We start from the raw sequence: 26,329 nt of genomic DNA, 5'->3' as shown, positions 1-26,329 counted from the left end.
CTGGAGAGCTGCTCAGCAGGAAGGGACTTGGGGGTTCTGCTTGACAGCAGCTGGATATGAGGCAGAGTGTGCCCAGGGGGGCAAGAAGGCCAAGGGCATCGTGGCCTTTGTGGAGAAGAGTGTGGCCAGCAGGAGCAGAGAAGTGATTGCCCCTCTGTGCTGGGCACTGGGGAGGCCCCACCTGGAGTGCTGTGTCCAGTTCTGACCCCTCAGTGCCAAAAGGCCCTTGAGGGGCTGGAGCGTGTCCAGAGAAGGGAACGGAGCTGGGGAAGGCTCTGGAAAACATGTCTGCTGAGGGACGGCTGAGGGAACTGGGCTTGTTGAGTTTGGAGAAGGGGAGGCTCAGGGGGGACCTCATTGCTCTCTGCAATGACCTGAAAGGAGGTTTTTAGTGGGGTGGGGGTTGGTCTGCCAAGGCTGTAGTGACAGGAAGAGAGGAAATGGCCTTAAATTGCGTTGGGCAATGTTCATATTAGATGTTAAAGAACCCTTTTTCCACTGAGAGAGTGTTGAGGCATTGGATCAAGTAGCCCAGGGAGGTGGTGCAGTCTCTGGAAGTGTTCAGGTGTGTGGTGGGTTGACTTTGGCTGGACACCAGGTGCCCTCCCAGCCGCTCTATCACTCCCCTTCCCAACAGGACATGGGAGAGAGTAAGGTGGGAAAAACAAAATAGTGGGTTGGGATAAGGCAGTTTATTCAAAGCAAAAAGCAGAACAAAGCTTGGTCACACAGAAGCCAAAGACAGCAGGGTTTGTTCTCTGCTTCCCATGAGCAGCCATGGTCGGCCACTCCCGAGGAGCAGGGCTTGGGTCCGCGGGACGGTTCCTCAGCAGGCAGCCATCAGACAATGAATGCCCCCCTCCTGCTCCCTGCCTCAGCTTTTAGAGCTGAGCTGACCTCCCATGGTCTGCAATGTCCCTTGGGTCAGTTGGGCTCAGTTGGCCTACTTGGGTCCCCTGCCAGGCTCTTGCCCTCAGCTAAGGAAGGAATGTCCCAGTGTTGGTGCTGTGCTCAGCAGTGGCCAAAACACTGGGGTGTTCTCAACCCCCTTCCAGCTGCCAATGCCAAGCCCAGCCCTGGGAGGGCTGCTGTGGGGAACTGAACTGCAGCTCAGCCAGACCCAACCCAAACATCTCTGGCACATATTCTATAGAATCCATCCTTAGGTGTTGTATGATAGATCTGTAAGATATTACAAATAATAAGCAATAATAAGGCAAGTGTCCTCCTTAGGGACACCTCCCTGAAACTACTCGCTGGGTTTGTTCCCTGGGGGTCTCTGCAGCAGCAAGCACAGCCCCACACTGACTGCTCTGGGCTGTGCAGGCATTTGTGGTTCTGCCTGTCTCACACAACCCCCAGCCTTGGGATGGATCTGGATGTGACTGGATGTGATGTCACAGGGGAGCTGTGATATCACGGGGAGGTGTGATGTCACAGGGACGATGTGATGTCACAGGGGAGGATGTGATATCACAGGAGAGGTGTGATGTCATATATGGATGTGAAGTCATAGAGATGTGATGTCACAGAAAGGATGTGATGTCATATGATGGATGTGACATCATAGGGATGATGTGACATCATAGGGAGGATGTGATGTCACAGGAAGGATGTGATGTCACAGGGAGGATTTGATGTCACAGGGAGGATTTGATGTCAGAGGGGAGGATGTGATATCAAAGGAGAGGTGTGATGTCATATGATGGTTGTGACGTCATAGGGGAGATGTGATGTCACAATGGAGATGTGATGCCAGAGGGGAGCTGTGATGTCACGGGGAAGATGTGATGTCATGGGGAGATGTGATGTCACATGAGAGCTGTGATGTCACAGGGGAGGATGTGATATCACATGAGAGATGTGATGTCATGTGATGACTGTGACGTCATGAGGGTGATGTGATGACACAGGAAAGATGTGATGTCACAGGGGAGCTGTGATGTCGCAGGAGAGCTGTGATGTCATGGGGAGGATGTGATTTCACAGGGATGATATGATGTGATGTCATATGATGGATGTGATGTCCTAGAGAATCCTTGACGTCACAAGAAAGATGTGATGTCACAGGGGAGCTGTGATGTCACATGGGAAGTGTGATGTCACAGAAATGGTATGATGTCATATGATGGATGTGTCACCATAGGGGAGATGTGAAGTCACAGGGCAGCTGTGATGTCACAGTCGAGCACGGGATGTTACAGGGATGATATGAGATCACAGGAGAGATGCGATGTCATATGATGACTGTGACATCATGAGGGAGATGTGATGACACAGGAAAGATGTGATGTCACAGGGGAGCTGTGATGTCGCAGGAGAACTGCTTAAACCAACCATCATGCTATGAAGTTAGCAGTCTATTAGAAGATTGCAGGCATGATGTGAGCTGGGGCCTATGGGGGGACTAGACACTTTCTTTGCTTTTCAACACAGGGCCCTTCTTCCATGAGGCCCAGCACCCCATGCACTGTTATTTATAATCTTGTGTGGACTCGTAAACTAAGAGGTTTCCTTCATATGTTGCAGTAGTTAGAGAGGAGAGAGAGAGAGATTCAAAACAATCCTTGCCACTTGCTATAAAACACTCTGACAAAACATATATAAACAACACCCATCTCCATGAAAGACAATAAAAACATAATATCAATAACTATAGTATTGTCTGGTAACCTGACAGCACTATTCAAACTATACAAGCAATCCACCCTTTCAAAGCCTTTCCAGTCTGGATATGATACAGAATTTTGAGTTTGTTTTTCAAATTTTAGCTAATTCATAATACAAATTCAATTATATTATAACCCTCTATACTGGAGAAAAATGCAAGTTTTGACTCTAACTCTGATCCTCGCCCACCAGCAATACAACACCACATACAAAAAGAATAAATCAAAACACATTGTTGGTGACAGAGACTTTCTTAACTCTGGAATAGTAGATTCAGGGATCTATTAGGGCAAGAGGCCTGCTATATAAGAGAGAAAAAACCAATGCATTTTGTTCTTCAAGATGCATGGCCTGCATTGAATGGCTAATGCATGGCTGTAGTTATTGTTCTGATTAATACAAAGATGACAAAAGCAATTAGAACAGTTTCTCTAATTTACTGTATTCTGCATCATCTTCTCAGTCTCGGGCTTGGCTCACCAGAGCCACAGATTGGCTCCTCTTATTCATGAGAATTACTAATGATAGATTGAGAGTGAATACTTTTTGATTTGTGATATAACTAAACGAATAAGGATCACTTGAAGGCATATTAAAGGTATTGTTAGTCATATTAATTACAACATCAGGTGCATCTCAGGTCTTTTCAATACAGACTATACAATTTTTGCACTTGGGATCAAATTAAAGATTTAGTTTTGTTTTCTCTCTTTTTCCAAAATTATAATCAAGGATGGAGAAGGCCAGATTCCAGCTTGCAGCTGGTTCTTTAGATGTGATCCATATTATCTGCTTGTATTTTTAGGTTTTTTTTGTCTATGAAATTCTGGTAAGAGAACAAAATTCACAACATAAGCAGCACAAAGGAGAGCAAATAACTAGTTGTAAGATCATGTAAAAATCAGCTGAGTAAACTTTTTAAACACAATTCTAAAGATGTGATCAGCGTAATGCCAACCCAGGGTAAGGCCTCTGGCTTTAACCACTTGTATTCACAGCACCAGCTGTGGGGGTGCTTCAAGAAGACGGTTCCCCCACTCCTTCAGACTGAGGGTCTAGAGAAACCCTGAGCAAAGTACACACAGAACCTGACAGGGTCACTCCACTGTCACGGTCACTTCTCAGTTTATAATAGGGAGACAGAAAGATGTTTTATCTAAGAGTTAAGGAAATCCTCAGCCTACTGGCTTTCCATTTATCTTATTCGCAAAGTTGTAGTTTTTAGAAAGCAGGGGAGTTCTACACCCCACCCCCAGGCCCGAGACACTGGTAATTTAAACTTTTTTGAGTTCGGCCAGAGGAGGTTTAAGCTTCCCACTCGGTTCCTAGGCAACAAACTATCTCTATTGTGTGAGCTACTAACACCTTATCTCTTTCTCTGCTAAGGCAAAGGCCAAGTTTTGCAAGAGGGCTTTTTATCCTTTTTGTCAAAACCCTGTTTGTTTGTTTTTTTTTTTTTTCTGAATACAAAGTTTTGGCAGAAGGTTTTTATAGGGGTACAATACAATCAAGAAGGCGTTTCACTAAAACTTTTGTACAAAACCTCATTTCCTGGAAAACCTCCCTATAACTGTCTGCATACTAGCTTGCAGTTAAACGCAATTCTTTGGTTTTAAGTTATCTCCAAGTGATTAGAAGGACTAAAGAGAGAGATTTTACTTTGTTTTCTCAACCAATTACATGCTTGGTTTCTGTGGGGCAAATCCCCGGTCTCTCCCTAATTTCCAAATGGCAGGAGTTAAAGATGGAAACAAGAACTATGGAAAGGTGTGTACTTGTTTGTTTTAAATACTTATTCCCCAAGAGTAACAGAAAAGGGAAAGAAGACTCTTTTGTTTCTCTTTCTGACTGCAGCCTCTCCTGCCTTTCTTACTCACTCTCCCCCCCCTTCCCCGCGGGGCGGGGAGGAAGAGGGAAAAGGCTGGAGCTACTTTTCGTTTCTTTTCTTGCTGCCGCAGTCCCCGCCGAGCTCGCCGTCGCTCTGCTGTTCCCCGGGCCGCCCCGCACGCCGTGGAACTCCTGGGGACCCCCGCACAAGTCTGGCCGGCTCTGCAGAAGCAGCTCCCGGCGCTGCCGCCCGCTCCGCCGCCGCCTCTGTCGCTGGGGTCCCTCTGCCGCTCCGCCGCCTCCTGCCCTGGCTGCCGGCGCTGCCTTCCCCCGGCACGCCGGGCTCAGGCAGCAGTTTGAATAACCCTAAAGTGAATTTCTGTGCTCTTGTGTTCACCTGAGACGCTCTAACGGGAGGAGAGTCTCCCGGACTCTCATCTCTGGGGTTTAACAGTGACTAACAAACTTATGGTCGCTTCTCCACACACACACACAACCCCCAACACACACACGCCAGCACGGTACCGTCAGCAACACTGTGAGCTCACGGCGACATTGGACACACAACGCAATTAACACGAGAGTTAACAGAGATACGGGAAGGCAGTTCTCTAGCCTGCCTCTCCTGTCAACGAGAAGTGGCACTTTGTCGGGGTTGCTCTGTTCTTGTTTCCCTCTGGGGCTGCTCCGTTCCTGGTTTTTTCTTGCATTGCTGCTGCTGGGCTGTCCTCTCACCGGCTCCCGGGCACTCCGGCCCTACCCGTGCGGCGCTGCCAGCTCTGCTCCGCCACGCCCTTAGGATTCTCCAGCAGCCAGAGTGGCTCTCTGGTGTTCGTCTGCACCACAACTCCACGCGGGGTGGCAGCGGCCACGATTGGAACTCGCCCTGTTCGATCGGTGCAGTGCACGCTGGGCAGCGATGTGCTACCCCTTCCAGCAGGGCGACTGCATGGCCGAAAAGTCTCCTATCAGCGGCGAGGAGGGGTGGCCTTTCTCTTTTTACTGTCTCTGAGGGTGATTTGCTAGGTTTTTCTTTATTTTCTGGCTTGAAGGGTGGTGATTTTTTAGAAGCATGATCTTTTGAAGTTTTAAAGACAGTTCGCCACAGTTTCAGGATGCTGGCAGCCTGCTTAAGAGACTCAGTGGCTGCATTAAAAAGCACTCTCCCTGCAGAGTCCCAAATGTCTGTACCAAATGCTGACTGAGCATCTACCCCATTTCTTTTACACCAACTATATAAGGTGCAGAGCACACATTTCTGATATCTCACACTGTGCTTCTCTAGTATCTCTGTTAGCACTATGCCAACAGATTCCTCCTCCACGGATATCTGTGCTTCCATTATTTATTCCCCAATGGCTCACCTTCTTTCCAGGTGTCTGTAAGTCTTTACTTACTTTTCGGCTCTAAGGTCCGCCAACAAATGGTACATTGGGGTTCCATCCTCACTGCTCTGAGGTCCACAGTCACTGCTCTCAGATCCACGGCGATAAATCCCCTCGCTACCGCTCTGAGGTCCGCGGCAAACCTTCTGCAATAAATCTTCTCTATCACCGCTCTAAGGTCTGCAGTCTTATGCAAGGAATTCTCCTTGCAGTAAATCTTCTGCGCAATAAATCACGTCGGGGTTCACCAATTGACGACGACCAAGAATGCACTCAGATAGCAGGGAAAGGCACACGGCTACTTTATTGCTCTCAAATGTTTCTTTTATACTCTTTGTATACTATCATGTTACAACATAATTGGTTAAAAGTCTCAAACATAAAACACTGTACATACTTTCACTGATAACACAGAAGACACTGTGCATACTTTCATTGGTGACACTACACACATTTTGATTGGTGACCTTTGGTCTCGGCTGCATTACGTTTGTTCTGTCTGACATTGCAGTAAATATTTCCTTAGAGTTGTTTACATTCCTCTGCAACTTCAGAGCTGCAACTGCTCAAATTCAAGGCCTACCATCCAGTTGTTTCCCACAGGGAGGTGTGATGTCATAGGGGAGATGTGATGGCACAGGGACGATGTGATGTCACAGGAGGACAGGACGACACAGGGATTATATGATATCACGGGAGAGGTGTGATGTCATATGATGGATGTGACACCATAGGGCAGATGTGATGTCACAGTGGAGGTGTGATGTCACAGGGGAGCTGTGATGTAGCCCTGCAGAGCCCTGACAGTGCCACTGCAATCCCAAGCTGCATTGCCCGGGTCAACACTCAGCACAGCCAAGGCCACAACCCTTCCTGAAAGGTGTCCCTTGTGGGCAGGGCCAGGGGGACAAACCCCTCCATCTGTCCCTGCACATGTTGTGTCCAGTTCTCATCCCCCACTTAGGGACAAAGTCAGGCTACATTGGGTGTTTAGCTTGGCATTTTCTTCACTCTTTTGTGCTTCCAACACACACACATCCCAGTCTGGGCAGAGTCTGGCCCCCCCAAACAACACAAGACCTGACTATTTGTGGCTCCCACTGCAGTGTCTGGAACTTGGGCCACGATATGTGCCAGGAGCAGAGAGGTCCCTCCCCACAGAAACTTCTTGGCAATGGAGTTCTTAAGAAAACGGGACAGGCTGTGGGGATCACTTGCAGGGCACAGCCAGGGAGGTGTCTTGACCAGCCTCCTGTTTAACAGGACCAGCTTTTCCATTCTCTTTTCTCTGTTTTCTCATGCTTGTTCCTCCAGTAACCATCGTGATCCTACCCTTGCTTTGGTTCTTTCCTAGACATCCCAGGACAAGTCTTGCCCAGTCCCCAAATCCCCTTTCTGTCTGCCCATCATGAGTCTCAGACCCCGAGGCCAAATCCCCCATCCTCAGCTAAAGGGTCACCCTGAGAGGTTCTGCCATTGACCCACTTGCTTAAAGTTTCATACAGATACCTGGGAACTTCCTTTGAAACCTTGGAACTTCCTTGGAATTAATTTGTTACCTTTTGGGCTTAGAATGGCTTCTTCAAAAACATGGTAATTCATGTCCTCAACATGGAAATTCTTTGGAGAAGGAGTTTGGGATATTAGACTCAAAGAATCACAGAATGGTTTGGCTTGGAAGGGATACAAAAGTTCATGTGGTCCAAACTCCTGCACATAGACAGTGACATCTTCACTAATTGAGGCTGCTCAAAGTTCCTGACCTTGGACAAATCCAGGGATGGGACATCCTCTTCTCTGGGAACTGGTTGCAGTTCTTGCCAGCCCTATTGGCAAATATTTCCTCCTATTATCCAATAGAAAGCTCCCCTATTCCAGTTTAAATCCATTGCCCCATATTCTGCCAATACTGGCCTTGGTAAAACATATGACTGTGACTATCTCAGACTATGAGCACAATGTTTTCATCTGCAAACACCTTGGAGAGTGCTCAGGGATGTCCCTACAAAAAGTTTGTCCCCATCTTTCTTAGAAGCCTCTGTGGTGGTACATCCTCTCCCCATTGTCTTCAGGCCTGGTTGATGATCTCAGGAGCTCCTGACAAGCTTTGACCAAACCAACTGAGCAATGAAGAGCCCCTGGACTGGATCAGGGCTGTGGAGAAGTGTCCCTGGACTGGACCAGGTGCTCCTGGATGATACAGGTGGGAACAATCCAGACTGGATCAGCTGGGGAACACAGGATAATCAGTCATCCCATGAAAACCTTGGAACATTGCCTACCTGAACTGTAGCGCAAAATGGAAGAAACTGGATGCAATTCCCAAATAGTTTGGAAACTCCAGTCATTCCTGACACCAGGATGGAAATTCAGCAGATAACTAAAGCCAGTCACCTTGGGAGCCCACAACCAGCGGGGCTGAGGGAGGCCCTGGCAGCTCCCCAGCACCTCCCTCTCAGTGGGACACCTTTGGCAGCTTCTCCCAGCTCGGGAACCCTCCAGTTTGCAACACTCCAAAGACCCTCGCTGATGCCCAGGACAATTCTGATCCCCCTCCAGAAACACTCCTCCAACTGTGACCCTTGTCTGTTGGCAAACACAAAGGGATTTGGAGGAGTGTTTCCCTGACAACAAGGAGAATTTTGGAGACCTTTTCACACCCAGCTATTGATGTTTCCACACATCTCTGCCTGGGTGTGGGTGTGAATTGACTGTGGTGTGAATGTTGTTATTGTGAATCTATAATTCAGTCATTGTTAAAATTATATCACTTGGTAACTGTTAAACTTGTCAGTAATTAAATGCTAGTAATCTCTTTTGCCCCCTTATATTTGTGTCCAAATCCTTTGCGTCCTGACCCTCTTGCATCCCGAGGCTCTGTGTAAATCATTCCCTTTCATCAAAAAATATATTTTTCATGACGTCCACTTTAAAATCTTCCTCCTTAGCTAAACAATATAACAACTCTAATTAGTTGCTGATGTCTTGAAGACTTGAAGACAACTAAAGAAAGAAAAATAATTTGTTTTTCAATGTTTTAATGGGTCCCACAGTGTTTTTGGAGTTGCATCAGCTGTCAGTCCAAGATGGACCATGTCAGAACTGGTGAGGCTGGGGGGTGAGGAGCAAGGTTGATCATCCAGGGTCAGTGTGGATCTCCTGAGGAGACACTCAGCATCAAGATCACTTGGAGAACACCTCTATCACCTCTTCTCTGAACTACAAAATATCCATCCTTGAATTAAAAAAAAAAAAAAAGTACCAACTTTGAAGACTTGTTTTGAAATTGCCTTGAAGACAATTAAAGGAAGACAAAGAGATCCTGAGGGATTTCTGGAATTTAATGAGCCCCACGGTGTGTTTGCAGCCCAGCCCATGATCCTGAGGTACTGAGAGAAAATTGAAGCAGCTGCTGAAGAAGTCAGAAGCCAAACTCCAAGTGCCTTGAAGCATTGCTGGGCCCCACTGAGGGCAGGCACTGACAAAGCCTCCCCAGGGACTCCTTGGAGCAGCTCCTTGGAGGCCAGGAGTGCAGGCAGACAAAGGCTCTGGGCAGGCCCCTGCAATGCTGAGCAAAGCCTGCCTTGGCTTTGTGCAGCACAAAGGCCAAGGCCTGAGCCCCAGGCCCTGGCCCAGCAGATCCTGTCCCTCCCGGCTGGCTCAGGGCTGTTTGGGGGGCACTGGGATGGGAGGGGGAGGAACAACCAAGGCCCAAAACTGGGCAACCCCTGCCAGGCTCCTGAGGGAGGGGCGAGGCAGAAACCAAGGGCAGAACCTGCCAGGCAAGTTGGTTGTGGTGGCCTGAGTGGCAGAGGCAGCTGCCAGAGGCAAGGGGACAAAGGCCTGGGTGCCTTTGGGCCTTGCAGCCCTGCCAGAGCCCTTGGCCATCTCTCCTGCAGGCTGTCCTGCCCTGGCCCTGCTGCTGCTCTGGCCTTGCAGGCTGCACACACCCCTCCTGCTTTCCCACCCCCCTCCCAGCAGCATTTCTAGACCCTCCCTGATGTCTCTGCACCAGCTCTGGCTGTTGCCATGTGCACTTGGCCTTCTTGGATCCTGAGCCCCTGTGCCACAGGACATCCCTCCCAGAGCCCAGGCCCTTCTCCTGGGGGTCACTGCAGAGCTGAGCAGATCCAGGTCACCTCCCGTTCCTCTGCCAACCCCCTGGGCCTGCTCTGGACCCTCCAGGTCCTTGCCCTGCTCCCAAGGGCTGTGGGGGTGCTGAATGGTCAGGGCTTGGGGTTTAGAGCTCTGAGTCGGGATTGGGCAGAACTTTGGGAGGTTTGTTGTTCTGCTGGCAGTTCATGATTAGGGGAAGAGCTTCTTGGTCTGGGTCAGGATTAAAGCTTGGCTTTTCATACTGGTAATACAGGTTTGGGATTGGGGTGGGCACTGGAGTACAAATAAGAGTCTGGAGTTCTGGGATTGGGCTTTTTCTGGGTTGGAATTAGAGCAGTGGATTCCTTTCCATGGGAGGGGCAGCACTTTTAGGCCGTGTTGGGGCTTCAGGTTACAAAGAGAGTAAAGGCCTACCAGGAGTGTTTGCACAGTCAGTGTTTCAGCACTCTCAGCATTCCCTGAACCTGGTTTTACCTCATCAAAATCCTTCCTCTCTGTTGGTCAAGCCCCTCTTTCCTTCCCCAGTTTTCCTTCCCTTTTGTCCCAGTTCCTCCTAACCTCCTCAGAACTTTCATCAGGATGGGCTCAGCTGTGTGATAACACGGTGCAACCTCATGGAATCAAGGAGCCACTGTGAAACTGCAGAACCTCGTGGAATTATGGGGCCATTGTGACCCTGGGGAAAGCCATGGAATCAAGAGGCCACTGGGATGCTCCAGGGCTCCATGGAGCCAAAGGAACCCAGGGCCAGTGGGCAACCTCCTGAAATAAAGGGGCCATTGTGACACTGCAGAAATCCATGAAATCAGGAGGCCATTGTGGCACTGCAGGGACTCTTGGAAACATAGAAACCCTGGGCCACTGTGGAATTTCATGGAATCAAGAGGCCACTGTGACACTGAGGAATCTCATGGACTCAAGGGGCCGATGTGACACTGCAGGGTCTCATGGAACCAAAGGAACCTTGAGACATTTCAGAGCCTCCTGGAACCAAGGGGCCACTGTGCCTCCCCAGAACTCCATGGAATCAAGCAGAGCCCCTGCCTCCCCCCCGCCGCCGCACGGACCGGAGTCGCCGGCTCTGCCCCGCTTGGACACCTCTGCAGTCAGCGTGTTCTTGGGCAGCACAACTTAGATCAGAGAGTTTCCCAGAGTTTGCTTTGCCCCCTTGTTTCCCCAGGGACAGGGCAGCCTCTTTCCATGGCCCCTCTGCTCACGCAGGGTGTCCTGCTCTTCTCCTGGCACATCCCATCTCCCCACAGAGCCTTTCCCCAGGGGAACACGTCTGTGCTGGCCTGAGTAGCCCTTCCTGCACCCCCTGCCCGTGCTCCCCACAGCCCCTGAGCTGGGGGGGCTGCTCTGCAGAGCACGGGGGCTGTGGGGCCCGGGGCCATGGGAGACTCTGTTGGGTTGTGCTGCTCAAGCTGGGAGGCAGAGCCAGCTGATGGTTCTCCCTGCCACTGAACACCTCCCACAGACACTCCTGTGTGGCCATGGAGGGGGCTCAGAGGGGCCCTGCCTTGTTCCAGAGCTGGGACATTGCTTTGGGGACTGCTCTTGATTGACCTGTGGAAGTTCACCGAGGTCAAAAGAAGTCACTGGCAAGAGTTTTCCCTGTACCTGCTGTGCCCCCTGGGCTTGCAGAGCGCTGTTTGCCACTTCACAGACAAGATTTAGTACTTGATCTCTGGTAACTCCACCCTGGGCAGGATTCTGCTCCAGGGCTCCATTCCCTGATGACTGGATGGGATGGGCTGTCCCTGCAGATCCTCTGTGCTCTCCTGCACTTCCTGAGTTCCTACAGACAAGTCCTCACCTGCCATCAGAGCCCTCACAAGCTGCAGAGCCCCAGGCAGGTGACTTGGAGATCATTTGTCATCTCCATTGGCCATTGGCCACCAACACACAACATCTGAACCAGCCCTCAGTCCCTGAAGTCCCAGTGGATCCCTGACCTCACTGCACTGTCTCCATGGACAAACAAGCAAAGCAACAAGACTTTGGAGAGTCTGTTCCTTGGACTTCTTCTCGATACCAGAGTTGGGAAAAGACCTCAGCCCTCAGGAAGTGCCTGGAGGGGAACCCCTTTGCTGCTGGAACTGCTGTTGTGGAGCCCAGCCCTGTCCCAGCAGTGCCCAGGGCCTGTCCCTGCCTGTGCTCACAGGCCTGACCCACAGCAGGACAGTGACTGAGCTGCCAGAGCACTCAGGCCTTGGGCACGGACAGGAAAGGAGAGGGTGGGAGTGCAAAGAGAGCAGCTCTGAACAGATCCAGTTCTGGGGCTCCCTGGCAGTGCTGGGACTCTTTTCCCCTCCACATCTGCAAACATGGAAATGCCCTCCAGCTTCAGGGGAGGTGTTGGAGGAAGAATCTGGAAAAAAGAATTTGTGTCCTTTCTTACACTCAGAGATTGTGATTCCTCATGTACAAACTAACACTGGGAGGATGTTTGACAAATACCTTGCTGCACAAGCTTTTATTTTGCTTAAATGCACACAAAGCACGATTTCTGATTTCTATATTTTGTGGGTGAAAAAAAAAGAGGTAGAGAGTGAATTATATGGGATGAAGAATAAAATTTCAGTGTTAATGACATGAACACAGGAAAAAAACAGAAAAGCCCCCTACCCCCACCACTATCAAAAGCTTTAGAAAGCAGGCTGGGCACAAAATGTGTTACACAATGAGTGTTCTGCAGAAGAAAAGAGGCAGGTTATTGCTTCTTAAAAAAACATCCAGTCATCGTTTTCCTTATGGCATCCCTGAGCTCCTGGTTCCTGAGGCTGTAGATGAGGGGGTTCAGTGTTGGAGGCACCAGCACGTACAGAACTGACATCACCAGGTCCAGGGGTGGGGAGGAGATGGAGGGGGGCTTCAGGTAGGCAAATATGACAGTGCTGACAAAGAGGGAGACCACAGCCAGGTGAGGGAGGCAGGTGGAAAAGGCTTTGTGCCGTCCCTGCTGAGAGGGGATCCTCAGCACAACCCTGAAGATCTGCACATAGGAGAACACAATGAAAGCAAAACAGCCAAGTCCTAAAGAGATAGTAAAAAACATAAGCCCAAGTTCTCTGAGGTAGCCTGAGTGTGAGCAGGAGAGCTTGAGGACGTGTGGGAGTTCACAGAAGAACTGGCCCAGGGCATTGCCCTGGCACAAGGGCAGGGAAAATGTACTGGCTGTGTGCAGCAGAGCACTGAGAAACCCAGCGGCCCAGGCAGCTGCTGCCATGTGGGCACAAGCTCTGCTGCCCAGGAGGGTCCCGTAGTGCAGGGGTTTGCAGATGGCAACGTAGCGGTCGTAGCACATGATGGTGAGGAGGGAAAACTCTGCTCTAAGAAAGACTAAGTAGAGAAAAACCTGGGCAGCACATCCATGGTAGGAGATGGTTGTGGTGTCCCACAGGGAGTTGTCCATGGCTTTGGGGACAGTGGTGCAGATGCAGCCCAGGTCTGTGAGGGAGAGGTTGAGCAGGAAGAAGTACCTGGGGGTGTGCAGGTGGTGGTCACAGGCTATGGCACTGAGGATGAGGCTGTTGGCCAGGAGGGCAGCCAGGGAGATGGCCAGGAAGAGGCAGAAGTGCAGGAGCTGCAGCTCCCGCCTGTCTGTGAATGCCAGGAGGAGGAACTGGGTGATAGAGCTGCTGTTGGACATTTGTTCCTTCCGCAAAGTAATTTGACCTGTCAAGGAGGAAAAGTCACTGCTGAGTTAGACCAGGCTTCTGCAGCCAAACATTACACGTCTCACAGCCACCCCACTCTCAGGCTCTCTCTCCTAACTCAGACCTCCCTGCAGCTCCCTCCCCTGAGCTCTGGCTTTTACTGCCTGAAAGGACCATTGGAAGCAGTAACTCTGTGATGGGCTCCCAAGGACTCCTTCTTGCTCTGCTGAGAGAGGGAACTTGAAATGCAGGGTGATCTCAAATTAAAGGTACTCGTGATACATCAAAGAGCTTCTCAGCTTTGCTGTTTGCAATTCGCCCAAATGAAGGACTGACCTGAGGGAATTCTTTGTATTTGTTCACCCACTTGCACCTGCCACGCTTAGGAGTGGTTGTGGAATTTTGAAGTCCCTGACATTCCTATTGCACTGCAGGTCAAGTCTTGTGGGTTCTGAGGGGCACAGGGACGGTCCCTCAGTGCAGAGAAGAGCTGCTCTGCCCATCAGTCCTGTGCTCAGCTGCCCTGTGCTGGCAGCTTGGAGCTGGAGGAGCATCACACTCAACTGTTCCCCTCCAAAGAAACTGCACAGATACCCAGGAATCCATGTCCAAAGAACAGATTGACACACTCCTCACCTTTTCATCTCTCCCCTCCCAGAGTGAGACACAAAATGCTCCTTGCAGCTGCCCAGAGCATTTGCATGGATTTAGCACTGAGGAGTTTTCTCCATGGGGATCCTGTGCAGCACAGAGATACTATGGCAGAGCTGTGCCCTTCTGGAGGGCACCTGCAGCCCTGCAGGACACCCAGGCAAACAGCTGAAGACCCTGAAGGTGCCTGGAGGGCACTTGGGCACTTGGCTCCCACAGACACATCCCCACAGCAGCACCCAAAGGGGTTGTGTCTGGACAGGAATCTGCCACCTCCAAACACCACAGTGGCTCAGAAAACCCATTGGTGAGAACAAGGAGAGCCCAGGCAGCAGGGGATGGCAGTGAAATGCCACAGTGCTGCTGCCAAGGGAGGAGGGACACAGAGAGACAGCTGGAAATCAGGGCCTTGTCCTTGCCTGGGCTCTGGCTGCTGCAGGGCAATGCACAGCCCAGCCCCCGTGGGCCTGAGGGCACAGGCTCTGCTTAGGCTGGGAAAGGAGCCCAGACAGGAGCTGCTCAGGGAAGGGGTCTGTGCCACAGGGACAGCAGGGAGGGGCCCACATCCCCCTGCCCAGCCCTTGTGGCAGCAGCTGCCTCTCCCTGCCTGCCTGTGTCTGGGTGAGGAGCTGTTCCTGCCAGCAGCCCCTGCCTGTGCCCAGCTCAGCTCCCTGCCAGTGCTGCCAGAGCCATCCCCAGCCCAGTGCCCAGGGGCAGCTCTGCCTGGGCAGGGGCTGCAGAGCAGATCCCAGACAGCCTGCGGTGGCTGGGAAGGGGGAGGTGTTCTGGGGGGATGTGCTTCCTGAGAAGGGCCCCTGGAAATGGCAGGAGGTGGAGCTGAAGCTGTGAGGAGCCCTGACCCTGCAGATGAAGGGCCCTGCCCAGCCCTGCCCTGCCGGGTCACTCCTTCCACTCACCCCTTCTCCCTGCAGGGCCCTGGCAGCTCCTTGGCCGGGCTGAGAGCTGACCCTGGCAGGCAGCAGAGTCCGTGCCCCAGCACACAGAGCCCTGGGGGCAGGACCCTGCTCTGCACCACAGCCCTGGGCACCCCTGGCTGCACCCCCACCTTCCCACCCCACAGCCAGCCCTGCCACAGGGAACCTTCTGGCCCTGGGCCTCTGATGGGGCAGCAGCAAGTCCTGCTGTGCAGCAGCTTCTCCTGCTGCACCCCTGCAAATCCAGCAGAGCCATCCTGACAGCTCCTGCCACTGCTGCCATTTGGCAGCTGGGAGAGGCACTTGCAGGAACTCACCTGCACTGCTCTGCAGCCAGAGCCTGACCGTGGCAAAGGACTGGCAAGGTTCCTCCCCTGAGCAGCTCTGCCCTGTCCTCCCACCCCAGGATCCCTTGAACCTCCTGCTCCCTTCTCCTCTCTGCCCTTGCTGCCTGCAGCTCCTGCCCTGCTCTGCCATATGGCCACTTCCTCTGCACTGCAGCAACTGGGAGAGTCCTGCTGAAAGATCCTAGAAGCTGTGGGATGGGCCAGCTTTAGGAGATGCCTCCAGGAAGAGAAGTTGAACTTTTCTACAGCCAGAGAATTCTTCCTTCAAATCCTGGGAAGGTTTCTCCCGTGGTGAGAGCTCAGTCACCTCCCAGCCCAGGCTGCCTCTCATCTCTCTGCCTTCTCTCCTGTGCCCTGGGTGCTGCAGGCAGTGCCCTCAGCCCTGCTGGGCTGTGCAGAGGAGCTGCTCACCAGCAGAGCTGTCTCTTTGAAGCTCTTCTTGGTTGCCAGGAGCTCCCTGTGTGCCAGGAGCCTGGCCCAGCTCAGCAGCACAGCAACAGCCCCAGGCAGCCCTTGCTCTGCCCCTCTGGGCTCCCTCCAGCTGTCCCTGGGGCTCCAGGGGAACCTGCTGGCACACAGCTGAAGGAAATAATGATGTGCCTTCTCTCACCTGGACACAGACACTTCTTTCAGCAGGGTCATTTCTCCAGACACAGAGTTAAGTCCAAGAGTCCCCTTTTCATGTCCCATCATTAGACAGGAAACCCAGACAGAGCTCAGGAGGGATCTCCTTCACCTGCACTGAGGGAAGGGACTCAGCTGAGTCAACAGAGGTGTCTCCTTGTGGCTCTGCAGAGCTGGGGCCAGACGGACACTCAGCTCCCTCCACAACCCCCATGGGCTGGGATTCCTCCTGCCCCAGTTCATTCCCTCCACGGTCTCTTTTCATTGATGGCCTCTGTGGGGCTTGCTGATATCTTCAGCAACTTGGAGGTTTCCTGATAAATTTTGCTTCTCTAGAGGCTTGTTCAGTCTTCAGATCCTCAGTTCAGGAATTCAATGCCAAAGGGTTCATTGACACTCAAAACATCTTAAGGAGACAAACTCTGGGAATAATTTACTTTTAAGTCTTCCACTCTTATGAGGTTTATTAGATGGATTTCACAGTCACATTCTGTCGCTGATAAAGTTGGAACGGCCAAAACGACACAGATATCAGACGTAGTGCAGGTGTAAGGTGAATAGGAAGCTGTTTATTGCTCTCAAGTGTTTTTTTTATACTCTTTGTACACTATCGTGCCACAACATAATTGGTCAAAAGTCTCAAGCATAAAAAACTGTAGACACTTTAATTGGTAGTACAGAAGACACTGCACACAGCGTTATTGGTGACACTGAAGACACTGTGCATGCTGTGACATGCTATTGGTGACACTACACACATTTTGATTGGTGACTTTTGGTCTGGGCTGCATTATGTTTGTTCTGTCCGGCATTACAGTAAATATTTCCTAAAAGTTGTTTAAATTCCTCATCACTAATTGCCAGGCTGCTGACAGGTTCTCTGTCAACCCCGACATCTTGATCCTTTCCCTTGGAAGGAGAGGTTAACTGCACTGGACTCTTCTGGTTTGCCTTGTGAGACAAACTGCATGAAACATTCCAGCTGAAATATTCCAGGTGACAGCTGAAATGCTGCATCTGAATTACATGCAAGGCAAGGTGTTTAGTGCAGCCTGCGATGAACCCAGCCGGGCAGTGGAGCAGGGAAAGGGGGGCTTCTGGAAACTGAGAGGAGAGGCCATGGATGTCTGAGGGGTCTTCAGTGTAATTCAGCATTGCTTCAAGGCTGGGACTTCTGTGGAGTCTCCCAGGATGGCCTGACTTCTGGGATCCTGGGAAGGAGAGGAGGGAAGCTGTCTTGGTCCCTTCTTGCTAAAGCCCTTTCAGATCTCATCAAACCACTGAGAGACTGTGATTACACAAGTGACTCCAGCCCACATCATTAAGCTGGGGGACTTGGATTTCAAGTGCCATTTCATGGTGAATTTGGAGGTATCAGTGATATCTTCAGGCTTAGGTGGCAGCTTTGTGGACCTGTATCTTGGAGCTTGGATGTTTTAAATGGAAGTAAGGTGGAACACAGACATGCAGTGTGATTTTTGACTGCCTTTGGCACAGCCACTGCAATGCCAGGGGGGTACCTGTGTGCCTCAGGTACTGGTAAAATAGGGATAATGGTGAGAGGGAAGTAATTAAAGCTGCAACCAGGAGATGAGTTCCTCTGTGAAGATGTTGGCCTGGGTACCTATGAGATTTAGGAGCCCTAACATTTCTACCTGTAGTCTCTACTCTGGGAGTTTCCCATTGTCTCCCCATGTATGGACACCTTTACCTGGGTCAGGTGTTTGTCCCTGTCCTGTGTGTCCCTTGAATCATGGGACTGACTGGCTCTGTTAAAATTCTTTTGTGGGATTTTTGTGTTCACTGCCTCAGTCTGGCTCACAAGTGCTTGGCAGGAATATCAATGCATTTTCTGGGACTCTTGGTCAAACTGTGAGCTCTGAAAGTCAGGCTGCTCTGCAGAAGGGCACATGATTGGATCAAGATGCCTTTAAAGTCTGTGGGCTGAAGCATGTGAAGCTTAGGTTTGTCTAGTACCAAATATTTCTTAATTGGAGTTCAGTGATGTTTTCCAAGAAGTAAGTGCCCATCTCCCTTTGGTGTTGGCTCAGGAATTGTACACTGACTCAGGAAACACCTTTTCCTCTGCACTCAATGGAAGTTGGGTCTTCATTGTGTTTGAAATTCCCACTCCTTATTTACATGCTGAGGGCAATTAGGTGGAGAGGGGGAGTTTTCCAAAGAATAAAACATGTTGGGCTCGCTGTCACTTTCTTAAGGTCCTTGGAGTCAGGACCCAGGGTTTCAGATATGGTGTAGTTAATTATTCCTGTTCTTTTTCTCTGAAGCTTCTTAGATGCCCTGTCTGAGATTTCCAAATGAGGCCAGAAACCTAAGCACAAAGGTAAAGGCTTCATGGAGAAACTAGGTCATGTCTGTCCAAGAAAGCTGGCCAGAACAACCTGGAAAAGCTCCCAGTGGTACTCTGGCATTCCACAAGACAGGAGTCATTCCCCTGGACTAATGTCCAGAACGTTTGGCCATCTAATGTTTGTATTTCAGATCAAATTTGGGGTGTTGCTAAATACTTCCCTTGTTGCATAATGTAACACAATGTCTTAGAATTTCTTGATCTTGGAGCAATCTTTCCAAAGGGAATGTTTAGCTGATAAAACAGGTAATGGTGCAGGTCCTGTCAGTAGGTCCCAGCAGAATTTGCAATGCTATAGATCCATACCACTACCAGTGCACACACTTTCATTATGCTTTACATTTCTCCCATAATTTTTCCCATTTAAGGGAAAACAAGAATGCTCCAAGTCAGAGAAAGTAGCCAGTGACACTCATGAGAACCCCACACAGTGAGGATCTCTTCCCACGGGCTGAAGTAGCTCTGAACTTTACACTGCTTTGCTTTGTCTGTGCAGATAGTTGCAACAATCATGGCAATCACAGGAATTGTGATGATGGCATATGCAGATGGTTTCCAGGGAGATTCAATCATTGGGGTGGCATATGCTGTGGGATCAGCCTCCACATCTGCCTTGAATAAGGTAGGTCACGACTGTTCGTTTGGATTCTTATATTCACCATTATCAGCTGTTAAAAATGCACAAGTACAAAGAGAGTGGCTGTAAAATAAATGTTTTATTTCCTGCATCATTCATGTTGTGACCAGGTGATGTCACCACGTCAGGAAATCCACGATGAGGGTAATTAGTTGTCACCTGCCAAATATTCAGGGTGGCTTTGCTTTATGAGTCTTTAATGAAATCTTCATTGCTATGCTATAAGGAGTTTAAGATAATTTTTTAATCATGCCAACGCTGTTTAAAAACACTGTTTCAAAGGGACTTTCCCCGTGCGGAATGGAGAGCCTTGGTGTGGGATGTGCTGTTTTCCCCGAGTGGGAATTCAGGGCTCACCCCAGGCCTGCACTGCACACGCTGGGCTCCTGCTGGGCTTGGAGCCCTGGTGTGAGCTCAGCACACTTGAGAATGCTTGGAAGCAGTGGCTGCTCTGGAAGGTGAGGGATGGAAAAGGCAGAGTCATGTCTCAGAAACAGGTTGGGCTGAGCGTGGCTGTGTTTATTTTTGGCTTGAGGAGGGTGAAATATGCGTAAATTTTGGAGTTTGTTGTAGTGGGATCAGAATTTGCCTCCCAGCTACAGAGTTTGCTCACATTGGTAATGAATTTGTGCAGGAGAACTTTGCTCCCATGACTGTCGTGACTTCTAAACCCCTCTTCTCTCCTCTCCTTTGCAGGTTTTGTTTAAAATGTTCCTTGGAAGTGCAAACTTGGGGTAAGCAGCTCATTTTGTGTCCACCCTGGGCTTCTTCAATTTCATCTTCATCTCTGTCACCCCAATCATACTGTATTTTACAAAAGTGGAGTACTGGTACCCTTTCTCTGCTGTGCCCTGGGGTTACCTGTGTGGAGTAGCTGGCCTCTGGTTAGGTATGTGATAAAAAAAAAATACTCATTTTTCCAGCTCTTTTCTCCCCACCAATACAAAATTAGCCTCTGGCACAAACAATTTCCCCCTGTCCTCCTAAACATCAGAGTTCTCTCACAGATTAAGTCTGGTCCCAGTGCAAATTGGTACTCCTTGGAAATGATTTATATTTTTCATTATTCTTAATGAAATAATACTAACTATTAATATATAATTAATAATTAAGATATAAGCGATAATTATAAATAATAATTAATAGTGATAGTAATAGCAGGGAGTAAACATGAAGCAGCCATAATAATGGTTCACTTTTTCATCCCTACTCTAGTTCCACACCAATTCCCCTGTCTCTGGAATAGCTTGGCTGCTCTAAATCCCATTTCAAAGGGCTGTGTGTTCTCAGTGTCTTCCTGGCACACTCTGTGGGGTGTTTGTGCACTGACACATGGATCCCCAGTGCTGGGGCACCTTTCTGTGGGTGCTGCAGGTGCTGGGCAAGGCTCACACAGCCCTTCCATAACGCTCCCTCTTCCTGAGCCAGAATTGCCATTCTCCAGCCAGGCACAGTATCTGTTGGATTCAGCCCAGGGGCGTTTTAATTTCCAGATATAACAACATCCTTTCCTTTAGTGAAGTCTCTATTATTTCATAATTGAAGAGGTTTCTGTCTCCACTACACGTTTATCAAATGGAAGCAAAGAGAATGCCTGGTACACAGCCCATCCTGAGACGTGGTTGGGCTGACAGCTGAGCTCTGTGAGCGCCTTGAACCAGAATTTCAGCTCCTCTGTGAGCACCTGAGGGACAAAAAACGGGGCTAATTTATCACCCATCCATCTACCAAAGTGTATAATCCCAGCCATGAGGGAACAACCTGATGGAGCAGACAAGGAGGAGCAACCCTTTGCTCCTTTTGTGTAGGGGACTCAGCAGCAGGACTGAGTGACCAGAAGAAAATTTTTGGAAGTTTCTGCAGCTTGCTTTTGATCTCCCAAGGAAATTGTAGCTGGCTGGTAACGCTGTCATGTAAAAAAACCAAACAAAACTAATGCATAAATTTAAGGTGTTGAATATTTGTATATCTGTCAGATTTCATTTTGCCTTCAACATGGCACCAAGGCTGTGGTCTTGCCCCAGTCTGCTTAATTTGCAGTTAAATTCGTCAGCTAATTGTGTTTAGTGTCCTTTAGAGTATGAGTTCCTGCTGCTGTCACCTTTGGGGTGTGGTCCAGGTGGAGGGTTTGCAGCCTTTTGTCAGGGAAATGTCCCACTGAGACAAGGACAACACAGCCTCAGCCAAGAGGGCAAGCTGGGATCACCACCCTTCTGGTAGGGGAACAAATGAACGTTTCTGGCAGCAAAAACAGGTTGTTTGTATCTGATTAAAGCTTGGGAAAAGCCATGAAATATGAGTGTGATAACCTTGGTATTACAGTTTGTGAAAGGCCATCCAGCCCTTCCCATTACACCAGTCAGAACTTCCCCTCATTTCACACTCCTAAATAAAAAAACCAAAATCACTCACTTTGTGACAACTACATAATTGTGGTGTGGATACTGATATCACACTTGTAGGGTGAAGTGGAAGAGAAATATCTCACTCTAGTGTTTTTCCCTGTAATCATGTATGATTTGCTCTGTTTTTCCCTGGCTTTCAATATCCTGGTTAAAGTTGGTGTCGTGCTCACATACCCCATCCTGATCTCCATCGGCACAGTGCTCAGCGTCCCTGGAAATGCAGGTACCACGGCTGGTGGTGGAAAAATAAGCCCACGGGCACACAGACAGCACAAGCAGTTTATTGTCCAAATACTCAAAATCTGTTGTCATCAGGGCAGGGGGTATACGTGGAAATTTATTCCAGAGTCCTGTCTTGTTGAACAGCCTCTGCCTCTGCTGTTCCACCCTCTCAGCCTCGCTGCTCCTGGGATTTGAGCATGTTTTCAAAGAAACATCTATTTTTAGGGGGATGCAGGTCAGAGCTGCAGAACAATCAGTACCTGAAGGAGGCTGCCCAAGGGCTCAGGTGCCCTCTTGGTGCTGGTTGTGGGTCTGGGAGGCACCGACTCCAGCTCTCTGACCCACATGCTGCTCTCTCCCAGTCCCTGGTCTGTGCAGCCCAAGGAAACATTCTGCTGGTGCAAACTGTTGAAGATGAAGAGTTTCCATAAAGTGCCTTCCCTCTCAGAGAAGAAATCATGGAATCATAGATTCATTAAGGTTGGAAAAGACCTTCAAAATCTCCACTCAACAAAATATGCCCATGGCCAGTTAACGATACAGTGAAGTGCCACGTCTACTCACTTCTCGAACACTTTCAGGGATGGTGACTCCGCCATTTCCCTGAGGAGCCTGGTCCAGTCCTTAACCATTCTTCCAATTAATAAATATTTCCTGATATCCAACCTGAGGCCATTTCCACTTGCTCTATCACTTGTTACCTGAGAGGCAAACACCCACCTGTCTACAACCTCCTGTCAGGGAGTTGTAGAGAGTGAGAAGGTCACCCTGAGCCTCCTTTTCTCCAGGCTGAGCCCCCCCAGCTCCCTCAGCTGCTCCTCATAGACCCTTTCACATGGAAACCTTGAGGCTTGGATCCCACAAGGCTTCCTCAGAGCCTACATGAGGGGGTGAGGGATGGAAGAGATATGGCACTTCCAGTACTGTGCTATCAGGTCAAAGCTGTTCTCTGAACTAAGGGTGCTGCTCGCTCTGAAGATCTGAGAGCTACATGGCCACTGTCACAGCCAGAGTGCAGCACATGGGTCACAGAGACGTGCCAGGCTGCTCTGATGCCATCATCCATATGTTGGAAATCAGAGACAAGGAAAAAACTAACAAAGACAATTCAGCAATTGTGCTGAAACTCTCTGTCTGGGAAAAAGATAACAAAAAGACTGAAAATGTGGATTAATTAGCATGTGAAGCGAGCAATCAATAATCAATAGAAGATAGAATACTAATTGATGAAGAGGATTATGAAATTTATAGCCAATGAGCATTAATTCCTTTGTTTGCTAAAAATGCATAAAATAGTGGAAAGTATTGAAAGTGGGTGTGTGTGTCTGGTGGAGTGACCCCACAAGCACCCTGATAATAATGGTAATAGATTATTATTAAAGTATATAAATGCATAGAAATAACAAGGTAATAAAGTAATGCCTGCTTTGCAATACTAAAAAAATAGCTACAGAGTTCGATTTGTCCTGGTTTTGGTGACACATCCCACTGCTGGTTTGATGTTGTTGTTGTTGTTGTTTCCTTCCCTGCAGCTGTGGATCTGGTGAAGCACAAAATGATCTTCAGCGTGGTGAGGTTGGGAGCCACCATCATCATCTGCATTGGGTTCCTGCTCATGCTGCTCTCCGAGGAATGGGATGAGATAACCCTGAGGTTCATCAACAGCCTGAAGGAGAAGAAGAGTGAGGATCACGCCGACGAGATCCCAGAGTCCAGCGTACACACGAGGAGCAGGAGCAGAGCTAACGGGACAGTGTCTGTACCACTGGCTTAGGGCTGGTGGACCTCCCCTGCACGCAGATGTATATTCTGTGAATATAGCTGAAATCCCCTCACGACCTGTATGCTTAAAAAAAAATGACATTTAACCTGAACAAGGGATGGACTGTAAGATAAGAGAAATACATCTATAATAAATGTTTACATTTATACACTTATCGAGGAATGGGTGTAAATAACTACAATAAAATGTTTTGTAATAAAAAAGACGTTTCTGCTGGCGTCTCAGTGAAGTGGTGGGTTTAAAATGTGGATCAAGTTTACATCATTTATCTCCTTTTGCTTTTGCCTTGAGAGGCATTCTCAAGGATACAAATCTTGGATATTTCCAGCCAAATCTCAGAATTGAACATCTCGACTTGCCTTCAATAAGGTGACCTTTCAGCAAGGTACTAGGTTTGGAAAACCATTTCAAACCTCTCCTGGCATTTTTGAGAATTCATTTGTGAAAGACCCTGATGTTCTCGTTTACATTTGGAATTATTATCAGAAAATATCAGCAAAACATGAAGCCTCTATCCCAAACCACGCTGAGCTGTGCCTCTTTCTAACACCACCTTTCTAGAATTGGTGCTGGGATTTGGATGCCTTTGGTAAAGCCAAAAATGATTTTATTCATCTCTTTTTCCCCCAGAAAAGCTGCACTCCCAGCTGCACAACAAGCTTCTCAGGAGACATGGAACACCCCAGATTGCCAGCGTCCCTGGGAAATTCCTATTTTCAGTTCCTATTTTCTAGGGCTTTGGGACAAACCAATATTTTTCTTAACCTCCACTGTGGAAAAGTCTTTCAAAAGCCAAAACAAATCAAACAACCTTCCAGTCCCTTCCCTAAGCCTATTGCTATGTAATTTAGGCTGGCTTACAGCGTTCCTAGGACTGACCATGGAAGACTGTCTTTATTTGAGAGCACTTGATATGCAGACGAGCATTTTTTTCCCTTTTCTTTTTTATTTTTAAAGGGAGAATAGAAACAACTGGAAAGTATCACAGGTTGCTGAGCTCTGCTAGCTCTACTGCCCACAGTTTGTAAGTTTGCTTAGCAGCTAAAAGGAGTTTTTTTGCTTGTGGGTATTTTTTTTTTTACATAGATAATGTTTCTGCCAGGAAAAAATAGTCATGTAAATAATAACAAAGGCACTTTTAGATTTTATTCTTCCCTTTGAGGTTTTTATTTTGTCCTTTAACGTCCGTGTCCAAACTGTTCCTTGCAACGAGCAGAGCTGATAAAATACTTGTGTATATTTAAAAAACCCACAGCTGGGCTCCTTTATCACATGGCTGAAGCATTAGGGCTGTAGAAACCAACCCAAACCAACTGCTTCCTGTGCATTAAACCCAGAAGTGTAAGGTTTGGGTACACTTTTACAGCTCCTTGTCTGCTGCTTTTGAAAGGAGCTAGACATAGAAAAGTATCCTAAAAAAGTGAAGTCTGTGGAAGAGGAGATACTGATGGTAAAACACCGATGGGCTAAGAGCACACAACATATGGCAGCTTGGACGCCACCTCAAGTTGGTTTTGGAGTTGATATATTCATTTACATTACTAGATTAGGGGATGTGTTTTACTGAAATTTTAGCTCCTGCCAAACTGAACACACGGGAAAAACAAAACTTTCAATCAATATGCATTGATGAAGATTTTTTGGCAAGCAGACTCATAGAAGTGTCTTCAGGCACAGGACTGGATCCTTCAGGGAACGTCACTGAACTTGAAAGCACCCACCTGAGTATCCCTAGGATGAGTTGGAAGGCCTTAGAAAGGCTGGAGCACTCACTCTCTCAACTCCAAATCATCCAATACAGATTCGGCTTTGTATTTTTGAGCCCTTCAAAGCTTTCCTGGCCAGTTAGCTCTCTGCAGCAGAGGAAGGATTAGTGTTTTTGCAATATCCTCCCTTGTTTGGGGTGCTTTTGGAAGACTGAGGGAACTTTTGTTCCTCGAGGGCTTTTATCCCTTACCGGAATTATTCTATTCTTATCCCTTAATAAAAAACCCTTTGCAAACCAAACAATGCCAGGGTTTTTTGCTTCTGTTTAGTTTTTGAAATTGACTCTCAATGGACCATTTGAAGGCAAATGAGTTGCTGCTGATTTCAGTGCAGCTGCGACTAAAGGGGTCAGAGCAGCGTTCGTGCCCTTGCCCACACATTGTGTCACAGCCCCTGTGTTTAGGATGGCCACCAGCCAAGACTTCTCCCAAGGAGGCCATGCCAGCTTCTGTGGAGGCCCCGTGCCCTTCCCACTGCTGCTGTGTTGGTAGCCGAGAGGGCTCTTTCTGCTGCCACGAGCAGGCACAGGAGGGGAGTGTTTGCTCCTTTTTGGAGCCATTCCTAAAGTTCATGTCCAACTGTCTCAGATGCTTTAGGGAATGGATTCCTTCCAACCTGGGGCAGGTTGGCCAGGTTGGGGGAGGCCACATGGCCCGTGTCCGTGTGTCACAGGGCCCTTTGTGACATGGTGACCGTCGCCAATGGGATGGGACAGGGCAGGGTGTCCAAGGGCCCTTTGTGACACATCCTGATATAGGTGTTGGGCGGCAACGCGGCCGTGCCACAGTGCTCGGAGCACGCGTCTGGTCAGGACGGGACTGAGCGGTGCTGTGAGGAGTCTCCTCGCAGCCAACTCATTCGTTGCTGACCCGAAGCGATTCTGAGAGTTCTTTTTCTTGCAAGTTCCCTTGAGGCCATACCACAGGAGTT

General features: G+C 49.1%; 1 protein-coding gene and 1 pseudogene across 1 annotated transcript; both read right to left on the bottom strand.

The window, feature by feature from the left end:
• The window catches only part of LOC135405246 (zinc finger protein 850-like), a 195,080-nt pseudogene that overhangs the window by 16,312 nt on the left and 152,439 nt on the right, over window positions 1-26,329 (bottom strand).
• On the bottom strand, window positions 12,712-13,650 carry LOC135404714 (olfactory receptor 14J1-like). Its single transcript, XM_064639455.1, has one exon. It carries the CDS (start codon window positions 13,648-13,650, stop codon window positions 12,712-12,714), a length of 939 nt encoding a protein of 312 aa, XP_064495525.1.

The sequence above is a fragment of the Pseudopipra pipra genome, chromosome W, assembly GCF_036250125.1.
Source record: "Pseudopipra pipra isolate bDixPip1 chromosome W, bDixPip1.hap1, whole genome shotgun sequence".
Taxonomy (NCBI): domain Eukaryota; kingdom Metazoa; phylum Chordata; class Aves; order Passeriformes; family Pipridae; genus Pseudopipra; species Pseudopipra pipra.
This window is presented reverse-complemented; position numbering and strand designations above follow the sequence as displayed.